Source organism: Agrilus planipennis, unplaced genomic scaffold (assembly GCF_000699045.2).
Source record: "Agrilus planipennis isolate EAB-ADULT unplaced genomic scaffold, Apla_2.0 scaffold74, whole genome shotgun sequence".
Classification (NCBI taxonomy): Eukaryota; Metazoa; Arthropoda; class Insecta; order Coleoptera; family Buprestidae; genus Agrilus; species Agrilus planipennis.
Window position 1 is genome coordinate 45855 of NW_020438975.1, and position 16514 is coordinate 62368.

General features: G+C 31.2%; 2 protein-coding genes across 4 annotated transcripts in view; both read left to right on the top strand.

Moving 5' to 3' along the window:
* LOC108742389 (protein glass) overlaps positions 1-4584 on the top strand; it is a 6131-nt gene extending 1547 nt beyond the window's left edge. Inside the window, exons 2-6 of one of the 3 annotated variants that reach the window (XM_018477585.1) lie at positions 1749-2017; positions 3003-3123; positions 3183-3507; positions 3566-3815; positions 3875-4584. In XM_018477585.1, coding sequence (XP_018333087.1) covers positions 1828-2017; positions 3003-3123; positions 3183-3507; positions 3566-3815; positions 3875-4290 — 1302 coding nt within the window. In that variant the 5' untranslated portion in view covers positions 1749-1827 and the 3' untranslated portion in view covers positions 4291-4584. Of the gene's footprint in view, positions 1-1738; positions 2018-3002; positions 3124-3182; positions 3508-3565; positions 3816-3874 lie in introns of those variants that run through there. The other 2 variants (XM_025975453.1, XM_018477586.1) reach the window with 2 other exon arrangements.
* Positions 4585-15163: 10579 nt separating this feature from the next.
* The window catches only part of LOC108742383 (facilitated trehalose transporter Tret1-2 homolog), a 25421-nt gene continuing 24070 nt past the window's right edge, over positions 15164-16514 (top strand). The window contains exon 1 of the mRNA XM_018477573.2: positions 15164-15263. Within this exon, the coding sequence (XP_018333075.1) occupies position 15263 (1 nt within the window). The 5' untranslated portion in view covers positions 15164-15262. The remainder of the gene's footprint in view (positions 15264-16514) is intronic.

A 16514-nucleotide genomic window follows, 5' to 3' on the forward strand; every position in this document is an offset into this window, starting at 1 on the left:
GAACGTATAAATAAAAAATTTATATATTAATAAAAAAAACCATTTCAATGTGTACCACTGGGCATCATTTTTTATAGCACTGCAACTATAAACTAAACCTTCTAGTGTAAACGAATTCCATATTTTTTGAAGTTTTTGCTTCAATTTAGTTTAGTTTCTAACAGGTTTTTAAAGAGAATTCTTAGCCATGAACATTAAAAACTAAGCAATAAAACAGGACTTTGTATTGCATTAATTAACTTAGGACTTTCAGAGCAGTTAAGTGTTGATTGCTTTTGATGATATTCAAAAATTAAAACTTTGGTGGGTAAACAAAAAAGGGCAGATCATCAACTCCCCTGGATAATAAGTTTAGTTATGTCAGAGCCCTTTTATATACTTTCTTGTTAATTTAAAACGTCTTATTCTTTGACTTTCATCGTCCTATCCACTTGTAGAAAATATGGTGGAGGTGTTAGGCATAGTATTCATTAAAAATAAACAATAATAAAAAATAGTGTAAGTGCTTCACACTGAAACCTTTCTTGACAAATAATGAACATATTAGTCAAAAAATAATCAAAATCGGTGAAATAGTTTAGGAAAAAACGGCATATACATATATAGACGACCAAATAAGGGTGCATCTTTCTTGAGGTCGCTTGAAAAAGAATATACGTTAGGCAAATTAAAATTAAAATCATATTTCTACGTTCTAATGATGCTACCTATATTCGTAATTTCATTTGTATTAGCGGTTTCAGAAATAACAAATCGTGTTTTTGGAGTAAGTACATTTTTATTGATCAATATGTAATCTTAAATTCTAAAGAAAACCTTCACATTTTCGACGCAACGTGACGATTTCGGCAATAACATAACGACAAATGCCTAACAGTTTTGTCAATCAATTTTTTTTAACTTCGATTTTATACGAATTTTCATACGACTTTTATGTATTAGAAGCTTTTCTTACTGTAATTCTCGTTTAAAAGTAAATCAGGACTTAAAAGAACGATTTTCTTTCGATTCTAAACTCGTTGTTGAGACGTTTCAGGATGCTTGAATTGTCCTCTCTAAAAGTTTACCGTTACAAATTTTTAAATTGTTAACAGCTAGAAACTTTATACAGTTTTCTAGAAAAAAGGATAGAGTGAATGACCGATAAGGATGTGCTTTAATAAGCGGTCTACCGACAAGGATCTATATTAATATGCGATCTACCTACAAGGATGTGATTAAATTATTTAATACGCGGTCTATCGACAAGGATCTACTTTAATATGCGGTCTACCTACAAGAATCTGTTTTAATATGCGGTTTACCGACAAGGATATGTTTTAATATGCGATCTACCGACAAGAATGTGATTTAATTATTTAATACGTGGTCTATCGACAAGGATCTACTTTAATATGCGGTCTACCGACAAGAATATGTTTTGATATGCGGTCTACCGTCTTTGTTTTTTTAAGGTCTTCATTCGTTTTAATCAAAACAATGACATTACCATAACATTCACTTCGTTTGTATTGTCTTTCAAAAATAGCCAGAGGTAGACCGCATATTAACGTAGTAGAAATCCAGTTATTAAATACACAAAACGACAAAAACGGTTTTCAAAAAGTATCAAAAACTGTCTCAGTTTTATTATTAACCAGTAACCTGTTAGGGGGGAATGTACGTATGAATCAATATTATCAAATATTAAATAATTAGTGTCATGAATGAGGGCAAGTAAAACGATTTCAGGGTGTGATTGTGTGTAGGAGAGTATCACGGGATTGGTCGACAGGTTCGGGAGCCTGGAAAAGGACGAAGGAAGGTAGGATCTGAAGGAGGAGAAGGATGGATGGGGGCAACTACGTACCGAACAACCCCCAGTTCGGGCTCCAGCTCGAATGTAACTGGACCCCCTCGATAGCAACGGCACCGGTGCAAACTGCCAACGGCTGTGCTGTCCAGGTATCATCGAACTGTTCTTCTGCAGGAGGTGGTGTAGGTGCAGGAGTTGCAGATAGTGCTGCAAGTGTTCCAGGTACTTTTTATCATTGTGTATGTGCAGAATTTTAATTCCCTTAGGATAAACTCTGAAGCATGCCAAGTCGCTTTTGTTCTATGTAGGCATGGCGTTTGTCACTGATTGTACATATGAAATACATGAAAAATCTGATAAGTTTCCCTAAACAATAGGCAGAATTTTTTTGGAGTTTTAACACTTTGTTATATGTAAAATAAAATATAAATTAGCAATCTGTAAAGCATGGAATGTTCCTCATTCTGCAACATGAAGTTTTATTTGTTTTACAGTGTTTTGGGTAAATCTTCATCTTTTTTTCCTAAACAATATTACGAACAAGAGAAACTATATTTATGTGAGTTTTTGGAGAAAACCAATAAGCAGAATTATTAAATAACTTATTCTATAAATCTTAAAAACTTGCAGCATGCAGTTCTACTTGTTCTACACTATTTTGGCTAAATCTTCATCGTTTTCTCCTAAACAGTATGGCGAATAAGAGAAACAATATTTATCTGAGTTTTTGGCGAAAAACAATGAGCAGAATTATTAGACAACTTATTCTAGAAATCTTAAAAACTTGCAGCTTGCAGTTCTATTTGTTTAACACTATTTTGGCTAAATCTTCATCTCTTTCCCCTAAACAATATTGCGAGCAAGAAAAATTATATTTATGAGAGTTTTGACGCAAACCGATGGCCAGAATTATCCATTAAAGTTATTTTAGAAATCCTTTTAAAACATATCATGCAGTCGTATTTGTTCTAAAATGTTTTGGCTAAATCTTCGTTCATTTTTTGTATTCAAAATTATATATTTTACTTCTTTAAAGCTCTATCAAATAAGAGAATAAATATTTAGTTATTTATAACCCAAAAGTTTAATCTATGAAATTCAAAATCAAAAAGTTCAGGAATGCCTCCAAAATCATTCTCAATTGTACTTCTTCCATGGTTGTGGTGGATTACATATTTATCATGCATTTTTTTCAAATTTATTGTAGGAGACGACCTATCACCTTGGCCGGAGGATATGGGTTCTTTTACCTTGCCTCTGGATCTAGATCCATTACCAACGCTGTTTCCATTTTCACCATGTGCCACAACTAACAATAACAATTACAAGTAAGTTCAATTTTTTTAAATTTAGCTTATGCCAATGTCCTTTACTAAACAACTTTTAGAACGGATAACTCCTTTCATTCACCCCCGTCGATGTCGTTTCGAGAGACGAAACCGTCTTCAGGGGACGTAGCAGACGTCCTGCTATCACTCAAACACGCTGTTGTTCATCCTGAACAAGAACAGCAGCAGCAAATCTATCATCCGCAAGTGTTAATGTCACCAAACAATTGTCCTGGTACTTTTTGCGACCAATCGTTTGCCCAGCAACCATCAGCGCCAGTTTTCCCATCCATGTCTGTCAACGTCTCCATGAATATGACCATGCATGGGTATCATCCCGCAGCGGCTGCTTACCCTACCACCACGGAAATTACATATCCTCAGGTATGTATAAATATCAATGGATAATAAAAAAAAACGGTAATTGAAATTTACGTTTTAGGTCCAGTGGAATTCAGGTCCTCAGTTTTCGCCATCGACCCAAGGACTGTTATCGCCGGGTTATGGTAGTGCCACATATTCGTTCACAGCTGATTTTAGGCCTCCTCAGCACCAAGAACCACCTTCTGCGGTATTCTCAGCGGCCTACAAACCAGTCATGTCACTATCACCTCCTCGAAGGAAGCACCACCACAGTTTACCTGTACATTTTGAGGAAGAAAACCAAAAGCCGAACGTTTGTCGAATATGCGGTAAGCTTCCTTTTTATCCTTTTATTCCGTTTAAGTTGAGTCAATTTAAAATTGTTCAGGAAAGAGTTACGCTCGTCCTAGCACACTCAAAACGCATCTGCGCACTCATTCCGGCGAGAAACCGTACCGCTGCATCGACTGCAACAAGTCCTTCTCGCAGGCGGCGAATCTCACCGCGCACGTGCGCACCCACAGCGGCGAGAAGCCGTTTCGCTGCCCGGTGTGCGACCGGCGCTTCTCGCAGTCCAGCTCAGTCACGACGCACATGCGCACACACAGCGGCGAGCGGCCGTATCGCTGTCGCTTGTGCAAGAAGGCCTTCTCGGACAGCAGCACGCTCACGAAACATCTGCGCATCCACAGCGGCGAGAAGCCGTACGAATGTAAACTGTGCCTGTTGCGATTCTCGCAAAGTGGAAACCTAAATAGGCATATGCGAGTGCATGGAAATAACGGGACCATGGTAATCACGTGATCTTTATTTAAAAGGTTTTAAGGATTGTGAGAACATTTGTGTGTCATAATGTAAAGTACAACGAGATGTTTCAATTAATTATTTATTAATATGAATGTACTTACTTACACCAAAAATTCTAAATTTATATAAAAGGTTGACATTTCGACCTTTCGAAATCAATTCTTGATTAGTTAAAGTCTTGTGATGATAATATCGATTTTTATGCCCAATGTACATACTGTAAATTAGTAAAAAGAAGATGAAAATATGCGCAACGAGAATAAATCGAAATTTCATTGTGAATGAATTTGTAAAAAGCCAAAGATGTAATATTTATACAACATTGTTAAGTATTCTTCCTAGTCATTGTTATGGTAAACGATCTCAGTGTTACATACATATTTTTAATAAATAAAATGAAAAGTGGTTGTTGCTTTTTATTGCATTTCAATTTTATAATGAGTTTAATTGATCCTGATAGGTGATGATTAATTAAAACTTCATGTCGAAGTAGTCTTTCGGTGGAACTACGTCATGGGTATAGTCAGTTTAAAATCTTATGGGCTTTCACATGCCCGAGAGACGCAATTAAGTTAAGAGAGTTCATGAGATTCTCAGTCACCTCTACGTTATAAATAACATAATTGTTGAACATTGTACGAAAAGCTATCAGGGTTCATTTTTATCAAGCAAAAACGTGATCCGTTTGATAAATATTATCAACACACGTTCTGTTATTAAAGATGAAACTGCCTCACAGAAGGAGTGACCCAACTATTTTTATCAATACTACAGGGCATTAGCGTTTGTTTGGAAATTTCGTAATGGCTCTAGCAGATTTTATTAAAAACAGATTTCAAAGCATATTTTGTTATTGTTATAAAAGAGACAACAGATATTAAACCAGTAGCGGCACCTGATGGATCTATTGGGTATAATATTTAATTGTGTTGTTAATCTGTCTGATTTTTTTCTTAATTTTATCTTCAAAAGATAACGAGCAGTTGTGCGTACTTTTGCAGACGTCAATGTAGGTGATAACTTTATTAATTTAGAATACTCAGTATTGTACATTAGTATTTAATGGGTCAAATTTGGACATTGAACAATGGTTATTATACGGCAGTGGAATGTATTATGTATATACAACAACTGTACATCCAAATTTAATCATTTAAATCGCCCAATTCTTTACAATTGTTTAGTCAAAATAATTAAAAATAAAAAAAATTATTTCGACGTTTTACTGTTGCCTGCCGTTTGGTACCACAAACAAAATATTGCAGTAAAACCGGATTATTTTGTAAATGGTAAAGACGTTAACAATTATTTTGCGTAAATACGTTAATTTGTACTAACAATTTGATTATAGTAGGAAAGATGATTAAATAGTAATTAAACTGTTGTAATTTGTTTGATCCTTAAGAACATGTGCGTGGCTATTGAATAAATTATTTAATAATTGTTGTCATATTAGTAATAAAGAAATGTTAGTCCAGTAAACAATAAATCCACTTTAAGGCTTTAAGGGTACGCATTATTCAAAAGATTTTGAGAGTTCTGCTAGCTTAGGATAATTTCAGAAGGTATTTTTAGATAGTCGTGGTTAAAAAAAAATGTATTCACCAAGTTTATTCATAAAAAAAAATTTTGGAAAACTTTTCCTTATCTGTATATAAATGGGTACAGTCTGTTCATTACAGATTACTCCAGCACAAGCTACCTTCGCCCCATTTTTATTTATTTGGTACCCTTTTCCAAACAGTTTTTTTATAACTAAATGCTGCGGACGAAAAACTTTTCGATATCTAGAAAGACAAGTTTTCGTTGCTTTTATAAGTAACTAAACGAAATCTTGTCCTTTTTGTAAGAGATTAGAAGGTATGAAATATTTTGAGGCACGAAGAGGTAGTTAAAGACGTATTAGAAGCAGATACAGGAGTTGAGAGAGTAAAAGAAGAAAAACACAGTAAATTTATTACAAATAGAAATAACAACAACAATTATTAAATTATTGTCTAAATATTTACCTTCGATATTCAGGCTTCTGATTTTACTACCGCTGGTCACTTTTTGTTCATAATGAACAATTGAATATCTGCATCTAAAATGCTATTGTTACTATGTAATACATGATGACAATAAAAAAAAACATGGTTAGTAACAAACACATAACTTTGAAAATGAAGAGTGACATTTGGCATATTCTACATCCTGTACAAATTTCAAACGTCCCAAGGTTGTGACCGTTTACTAACGTTATACTGACTTGCTTTGATTTTAATTTGAACACTTAACAAAGTGGTCTTTTTCATAAACACAGACTTCAAAAAAACTACTGTAGATGGTCATCATAATAAAAAACTACAGCACTGGATCATAATCATCTTAAGGTTGTCAGTCCTAAAACTGGTTGGACACGCACCTCCACTCCTTCCGATCCTGAGCTAATCTTCGCATTTCCTTAAGACTAGAACATTCTACATCCTTAACTATTTGCAGTAACAGTAATCTAATCTAGGCCTATCTCTACTCCTCTTAACTCCCGTTTCTGCTTCTAATATGTCTCTGACTAGACTTTCATACTTTCATGCCTGAGGTGTCCTACCAACCTATCTCGCCTATTTTTTATTGATTTCCATAGAGTCCCTTGTTCTCCTATTCTTTCTAATACTTCTTCATTTGTAACCCTCTCTATCTACGCTATCCTCATCATTCGCCTATAACACCACATTTCGAACGCTTCTAATCTTTTCTTTTCCGCCGCGCTTACCGTCAATGTTTTGCACCCGTACAGCGCCACGCTCCAAACATACACATTTAACAGTCTTTTTCGATTTTCTAAATTAATCGTCCTGCGTTATCCTCTGCTTTATATCCCTACTACTCCTTCCGTTCTGACTTATCTGACTTCCTAGACACCCAAAATCAACCACTTCTTATAATCTTTCGTCTCCTGGCATTGGATAAGTAATAAAAATTAAGCTTCGCAATCATTAAAGGGCGAAAACCTTCTGTCAATTCAGGATTATACCTGTCTGTACGTATGTCGTAGTAGAATATGCTTATATAGCAAAAAGATCATAAAGATAACAATGTAAGAAGTGTGTAATTTCTATGTTTCGATTAACTTTTTACCACATCTGTATCTAAATTAATGAACTTAAATTGGATTTATTAAACTCATAGGGATGAGATACAAACATAGAAAACAGGAATGAAGTTTATGGTAGTCAAAAGACTGACAAGTTCGGTTAGTTTAGAGCAGATTTCAGAAAAAGGGGTGATATTTTCAGATAATTGTATAGTTGAAAGAATACGTTTTACACATTCATCAAATTATACATTTTCGAAAGACAGATACATACGATAGATAAATAATCTGAAAATATTCTTCAATATGAAGCAATAAAACTTTCCATCCTTTATAAGGTTTGAATAGTTAACCATTAAGTACAATTATGGTGTAGTATCGAACGATAAATAGTACTATATTATAGTAATAAAGGTGGTTTTTGATTTGGATTCTATCGCATTTATAACATACACTTGCATCCATGTGTGTACCCTACCGTAACCGTCCTTATTCGTTTAACAATAATAAATACAATGTAACAGGCTCATTGTGAAATTCACTGGTCCGTAATAACATAATGCGACAATTTACTCTGTGATATCACCACCCCGTGACCACGCATACCTTTTACTATTCTCTTTCACTTGTCTTCGACATGTTGTGGTTGTTAACAAACTTTACTAAAACTTTTTTGGCCAGATCATACGGATTTCTCAAAGTAAGTTTAATTTTTATATTTCAAATGAACCTACTCTTTAATTTAATTTGCATACACAGCTGTTTAGTATGGACTCACCGACTGACTGACAAAGTTGCCGATGTATTTACATGTTTTTAAAGTTTCTGATTTAACACTTTTGCTAAAACATAAACATCTATACAGGCAGAGCAGAACGTTGACTGAACATAGAAATTAAGCATTTATTTATCGGCTTTTTGTTTAATGTGTGGAATGTTGTAGTCCTAAACACTTGTCAATGATCATCGACGATCATATAAAACTAATTTTTATATTCCTTTGGGAACAGTATTTGTTTTATGGACAAAAGGTACCCTATGTCCTTTTCTGAACCCCTAGCAATGTCTGTACAAAATTTCATGATAAGTTTTTAGTTGCGGCTTCGCTCGCGTGTCCTAGATACGTGTCAAATATCATCGACGATCACATAAAACTAATTTTTATATTCCTTTGGGAACAGTATTTGTTTTATGGACAAAAGGTACCCTATATCCTTTTCTGAACCCCTAGCAATGTCTGTACAAAATTTCATGATAAGTTTTAGTTGCGGCTTCGCTCGCGTTGATATCCTAGATACGTGTCAAACATCATCGATGATCACATAAAACTAATTTTTATATTCCTTTGGGAACACTATTTTTTTATGGATAAAAGGTACCCTATGTCCTTTTCTGAACCCCTAGCAATGTCTGTACAAAATTTCATGATAAGTTTTAGTTGCGCCTTCGCTCGTGTTGATATCCTAGATACATGTCAAATATCATCGACGATCACATAAAACTAATTTTTATATTCCTCTGGGAACACTATTTTTTTATGGACAAAAGGTATCCTATGTCCTTTTCTGAACCCCTAGCAATGTCTGTACAAAATTTCATGATAAGTTTTAGTGGCGGCTTCGCTCGCGTTGATATCCTAGATACGTGTCAAATATCATCGACGATCATATTAAACTAATTTTTATATTCCTTTGGGAACAGTATTTGTTTTATGGACAAAAGGTACCCTATGTCCTTTTCTGAACCCCTAGCAATGTCTGTACAAAATTTCATGATAAGTTTTTAGTTGCGGCTTCGCTCGCGTGTCCTAGATACGTGTCAAATATCATCGACGATCACATAAAACTAATTTTTATATTCCTTTGGGAACAGTATTTGTTTTATGGACAAAAGGTACCCTATGTCCTTTTCTGAACCCCTAGCAATGTCTGTACAAAATTNCCGTTACATTAATTTTATTAAATACTCATAAAGTTCGGTAAAATAATTATTTTTATTGGATTTATCTAGTAGACATATATCTATACACAAAGAAAACTAAATTTTTATGATAAAGCGAAAACTACAATTTTCGACTGTAAATGACTGAATTTGTCGTAGAAATAGTAGAATTTATTAGGTAACTTGTAATAATCTCAATTTTGACATATATTTTTAAAAATTATTTCAAGTTTCAATTTAATTAGTAATATCAACTAAAATACCTAGTAAATTTATTTCTGCTGGGATTTTATTTCTACAAATTCCAGTTTAAACTGTAATTTTTATTATTTTCGTTTACCAGGATAAGTTGTAAATATCGCTTTAATATTTACGTAAATTTTCGTTTTCCATTTTCTCCATGTAGTGGATGAATTTCTTTAACAAAATGTACAAAATGCAATTTTTACCCCTACCGTTACATTAATTTTATTAAATACTCATAAAGTTCGGTAAAATAATTATTTTTATTGGATTTATCTAGTAGACATATATCTATACACAAAGAAAACTAAATTTTTATGATAAAGCGAAAACTACAATTTTCGACTGTAAATGACTGAATTTGTCGTAGAAATAGTAGAATTTATTAGGTAACTTGTAATAATCTCAATTTTGACATATATTTTTAAAAATTATTTCAAGTTTCAATTTAATTAGTAATATCAACTAAAATACCTAGTAAATTTATTTCTGCTGGGATTTTATTTCTACAAATTCCAGTTTAAACTGTAATTTTTATTATTTTCGTTTACCAGGATAAGTTGTAAATATCGCTTTAATATTTACGTAAATTTTCGTTTTCCATTTTCTCCATGTAGTGGATGAATTTCTTTAACAAAATGTACAAAATGCAATTTTTACCCCTACCGTTACATTAATTTTATTAAATACTCATAAAGTTCGGTAAAATAATTATTTTTATTGGATTTATCTAGTAGACATATATCTATACACAAAGAAAACTAAATTTTTATGATAAAGCGAAAACTACAATTTTCGACTGTAAATGACTGAATTTGTCGTAGAAATAGTAGAATTTATTAGGTAACTTGTAATAATCTCAATTTTGACATATATTTTTAAAAATTATTTCAAGTTTCAATTTAATTAGTAATATCAACTAAAATACCTAGTAAATTTATTTCTGCTGGGATTTTATTTCTACAAATTCCAGTTTAAACTGTAATTTTTATTATTTTCGTTTACCAGGATAAGTTGTAAATATCGCTTTAATATTTACGTAAATTTTCGTTTTCCATTTTCTCCATGTAGTGGATGAATTTCTTTAACAAAATGTACAAAATGCAATTTTTACCCCTACCGTTACATTAATTTTATTAAATACTCATAAAGTTCGGTAAAATAATTATTTTTATTGGATTTATCTAGTAGACATATATCTATACACAAAGAAAACTAAATTTTTATGATAAAGCGAAAACTACAATTTTCGACTGTAAATGACTGAATTTGTCGTAGAAATAGTAGAATTTATTAGGTAACTTGTAATAATCTCAATTTTGACATATATTTTTAAAAATTATTTCAAGTTTCAATTTAATTAGTAATATCAACTAAAATACCTAGTAAATTTATTTCTGCTGGGATTTTATTTCTACAAATTCCAGTTTAAACTGTAATTTTTATTATTTTCGTTTACCAGGATAAGTTGTAAATATCGCTTTAATATTTACGTAAATTTTCGTTTTCCATTTTCTCCATGTAGTGGATGAATTTCTTTAACAAAATGTACAAAATGCAATTTTTACCCCTACCGTTACATTAATTTTATTAAATACTCATAAAGTTCGGTAAAATAATTATTTTTATTGGATTTATCTAGTAGACATATATCTATACACAAAGAAAACTAAATTTTTATGATAAAGCGAAAACTACAATTTTCGACTGTAAATGACTGAATTTGTCGTAGAAATAGTAGAATTTATTAGGTAACTTGTAATAATCTCAATTTTGACATATATTTTTAAAAATTATTTCAAGTTTCAATTTAATTAGTAATATCAACTAAAATACCTAGTAAATTTATTTCTGCTGGGATTTTATTTCTACAAATTCCAGTTTAAACTGTAATTTTTATTATTTTCGTTTACCAGGATAAGTTGTAAATATCGCTTTAATATTTACGTAAATTTTCGTTTTCCATTTTCTCCATGTAGTGGATGAATTTCTTTAACAAAATGTACAAAATGCAATTTTTACCCCTACCGTTACATTAATTTTATTAAATACTCATAAAGTTCGGTAAAATAATTATTTTTATTGGATTTATCTAGTAGACATATATCTATACACAAAGAAAACTAAATTTTTATGATAAAGCGAAAACTACAATTTTCGACTGTAAATGACTGAATTTGTCGTAGAAATAGTAGAATTTATTAGGTAACTTGTAATAATCTCAATTTTGACATATATTTTTAAAAATTATTTCAAGTTTCAATTTAATTAGTAATATCAACTAAAATACCTAGTAAATTTATTTCTGCTGGGATTTTATTTCTACAAATTCCAGTTTAAACTGTAATTTTTATTATTTTCGTTTACCAGGATAAGTTGTAAATATCGCTTTAATATTTACGTAAATTTTCGTTTTCCATTTTCTCCATGTAGTGGATGAATTTCTTTAACAAAATGTACAAAATGCAATTTTTACCCCTACCGTTACATTAATTTTATTAAATACTCATAAAGTTCGGTAAAATAATTATTTTTATTGGATTTATCTAGTAGACATATATCTATACACAAAGAAAACTAAATTTTTATGATAAAGCGAAAACTACAATTTTCGACTGTAAATGACTGAATTTGTCGTAGAAATAGTAGAATTTATTAGGTAACTTGTAATAATCTCAATTTTGACATATATTTTTAAAAATTATTTCAAGTTTCAATTTAATTAGTAATATCAACTAAAATACCTAGTAAATTTATTTCTGCTGGGATTTTATTTCTACAAATTCCAGTTTAAACTGTAATTTTTATTATTTTCGTTTACCAGGATAAGTTGTAAATATCGCTTTAATATTTACGTAAATTTTCGTTTTCCATTTTCTCCATGTAGTGGATGAATTTCTTTAACAAAATGTACAAAATGCAATTTTTACCCCTACCGTTACATTAATTTTATTAAATACTCATAAAGTTCGGTAAAATAATTATTTTTATTGGATTTATCTAGTAGACATATATCTATACACAAAGAAAACTAAATTTTTATGATAAAGCGAAAACTACAATTTTCGACTGTAAATGACTGAATTTGTCGTAGAAATAGTAGAATTTATTAGGTAACTTGTAATAATCTCAATTTTGACATATATTTTTAAAAATTATTTCAAGTTTCAATTTAATTAGTAATATCAACTAAAATACCTAGTAAATTTATTTCTGCTGGGATTTTATTTCTACAAATTCCAGTTTAAACTGTAATTTTTATTATTTTCGTTTACCAGGATAAGTTGTAAATATCGCTTTAATATTTACGTAAATTTTCGTTTTCCATTTTCTCCATGTAGTGGATGAATTTCTTTAACAAAATGTACAAAATGCAATTTTTACCCCTACCGTTACATTAATTTTATTAAATACTCATAAAGTTCGGTAAAATAATTATTTTTATTGGATTTATCTAGTAGACATATATCTATACACAAAGAAAACTAAATTTTTATGATAAAGCGAAAACTACAATTTTCGACTGTAAATGACTGAATTTGTCGTAGAAATAGTAGAATTTATTAGGTAACTTGTAATAATCTCAATTTTGACATATATTTTTAAAAATTATTTCAAGTTTCAATTTAATTAGTAATATCAACTAAAATACCTAGTAAATTTATTTCTGCTGGGATTTTATTTCTACAAATTCCAGTTTAAACTGTAATTTTTATTATTTTCGTTTACCAGGATAAGTTGTAAATATCGCTTTAATATTTACGTAAATTTTCGTTTTCCATTTTCTCCATGTAGTGGATGAATTTCTTTAACAAAATGTACAAAATGCAATTTTTACCCCTACCGTTACATTAATTTTATTAAATACTCATAAAGTTCGGTAAAATAATTATTTTTATTGGATTTATCTAGTAGACATATATCTATACACAAAGAAAACTAAATTTTTATGATAAAGCGAAAACTACAATTTTCGACTGTAAATGACTGAATTTGTCGTAGAAATAGTAGAATTTATTAGGTAACTTGTAATAATCTCAATTTTGACATATATTTTTAAAAATTATTTCATGTTTCAATTTAATTAGTAATATCAACTAAAATACCTAGTAAATTTATTTCTGCTGGGATTTTATTTCTACAAATTCCAGTTTAAACTGTAATTTTTATTATTTTCGTTTACCGGGATAAATTGTAAATATCGCTTTAATATTTACGTAAATTTTCATTTTTTCCGTGCAGACGCCACAACAGGATAACCTTATTAAAAAATTATGCAGAAGTGATAATTTATAAATTATCATTTAATTATTAATAACAGCGATAACCCTCTTTTTTTAATCTCAATTGTAAACATTATAATATGTTACTAAAATAAATAAAGCAATCACGTTTTGGTGTCGCAAGAATTTTCACCATTCAATACATTATCCAGTACCATGTAGATACATACATAAGTAAATGGGTGTATGTACTTGTTTATAAGTCAATAGTATCTCGTGAATTTTGGAGACACGTGAAGCATGTTTCTATCGGGTGATGATTTACATTAATTAATTAATTAATTAAACATAGATATAAATGTCTCCCGCGCGAAGCAGAGTTTTGTTATGTTATCATCTTTTGAAATAAGAGATTGGTAATTTTCCTAGTTGAGTGCAATTTTTATTGGGCCCCTGCGGCGTCGGTTTATCGCCAAACAAAAGTTTATCGCAACTTTTAATTACGGTAATATTTCCCGAAGACTGGAACATTTTCCACGTCTTTAATTATTACTTGTGGACAGTAATCTAATGAGAGATCTCCCTTTGTCCGTCCTCATCCTGTTTTTGCTTCCCATACGTCTTTAACAAGTCCTTCATGTTTCACAAGGTGTTCTACCATTTCTTCCAATACGAATCTTCTTTCTATACGTATTTCTATTTACGAACAGTACTTCTTCTACCTTTTTCGATTCCTGTATCTTCTTCTAATATATCTCTAATATATCTCTAAACCGAAACCGAAACTTCCCTACATGAAAGGTTTCCCGTTATTTCAATATTTTATTTAGNTACCACATCTGTATCTAAATTAATGAACTTAAATTGGATTTATTAAACTCATAGGGATGAGATACAAACATAGAAAACAGGAATGAAGTTTATGGTAGTCAAAAGACTGACAAGTTCGGTTAGTTTAGAGCAGATTTCAGAAAAAGGGGTGATATTTTCAGATAATTGTATAGTTGAAAGAATACGTTTTACACATTCATCAAATTATACATTTTCGAAAGACAGATACATACGATAGATAAATAATCTGAAAATATTCTTCAATATGAAGCAATAAAACTTTCCATCCTTTATAAGGTTTGAATAGTTAACCATTAAGTACAATTATGGTGTAGTATCGAACGATAAATAGTACTATATTATAGTAATAAAGGTGGTTTTTGATTTGGATTCTATCGCATTTATAACATACACTTGCATCCATGTGTGTACCCTACCGTAACCGTCCTTATTCGTTTAACAATAATAAATACAATGTAACAGGCTCATTGTGAAATTCACTGGTCCGTAATAACATAATGCGACAATTTACTCTGTGATATCACCACCCCGTGACCACGCATACCTTTTACTATTCTCTTTCACTTGTCTTCGACATGTTGTGGTTGTTAACAAACTTTACTAAAACTTTTTTGGCCAGATCATACGGATTTCTCAAAGTAAGTTTAATTTTTATATTTCAAATGAACCTACTCTTTAATTTAATTTGCATACACAGCTGTTTAGTATGGACTCACCGACTGACTGACAAAGTTGCCGATGTATTTACATGTTTTTAAAGTTTCTGATTTAACACTTTTGCTAAAACATAAACATCTATACAGGCAGAGCAGAACGTTGACTGAACATAGAAATTAAGCATTTATTTATCGGCTTTTTGTTTAATGTGTGGAATGTTGTAGTCCTAAACACTTGTCAATGATCATCGACGATCATATAAAAATAATTTTTATATTCCTTTGGGAACAGTATTTGTTTTATGGACAAAAGGTATCCTATGTCCTTTTCTGAACCCCTAGCAATGTCTGTACAAAATTTCATGATAAGTTTTAGTTGCGCCTTCGCTCGCGTTGATATCCTAGATACGTGTCAAATATCATCGACGATCACATAAAACTAATTTTTATATTCCTTTGGGAACACTATTTTTTATGGATAAAAGGTACCCTATGTCCTTTTCTGACCCCTAGCAATGTCTGTACAAAATTTCATGATAAGTTTTTAGTTGCGGCTTCGCTCGCGTTGATATCCTAGTTACGTGTCAAATATCCTCGATGATCATATTAAACTAATTTTTATATTCCTTTGGGAACAGTATTTGTTTTATGGACAAAAGGTATCCTATCTCCTTTTCTGAACCCCTAGCAATGTCTGTACGAAATTTCATGATAAGTTTTTAGTTGCGGCTTCGCTCGCGTGTCCTAGATACGTGTCAAATATCATCGACGATCACATAAAACTAATTTTTATATTCCTTTGGGAACAGTATTTGTTTTATGGACAAAAGGTACCCTATGTCCTTTTCTGAACCCCTAGCAATGTCTGTACAAAATTTCATGATAAGTTTTTGGTTGCGGCTTCGCTCGCGTGTCCTAGATACGTGTCAAATATCATCGACGATCACATAAAACTAATTTTTATATTCCTTTGGGAACAGTATTTGTTTTATGGACAAAAGGTACCCTATGTCCTTTTCTGAACCCCTAGCAATGTCTGTACAAAATTTCATGATAAGTTTTTAGTTGCGGCTTCGCTCGCGTGTCCTAGATACGTGTCAAATATCATCGACGATCACATAAAACTAATTTTTATATTCCTTTGGGAACAGTATTTGTTTTATGGACAAAAGGTATCCTATGTCCTTTTCTGAACCCCTAGCAATGTCTGTACAAAATTTCATGATAAGTTTT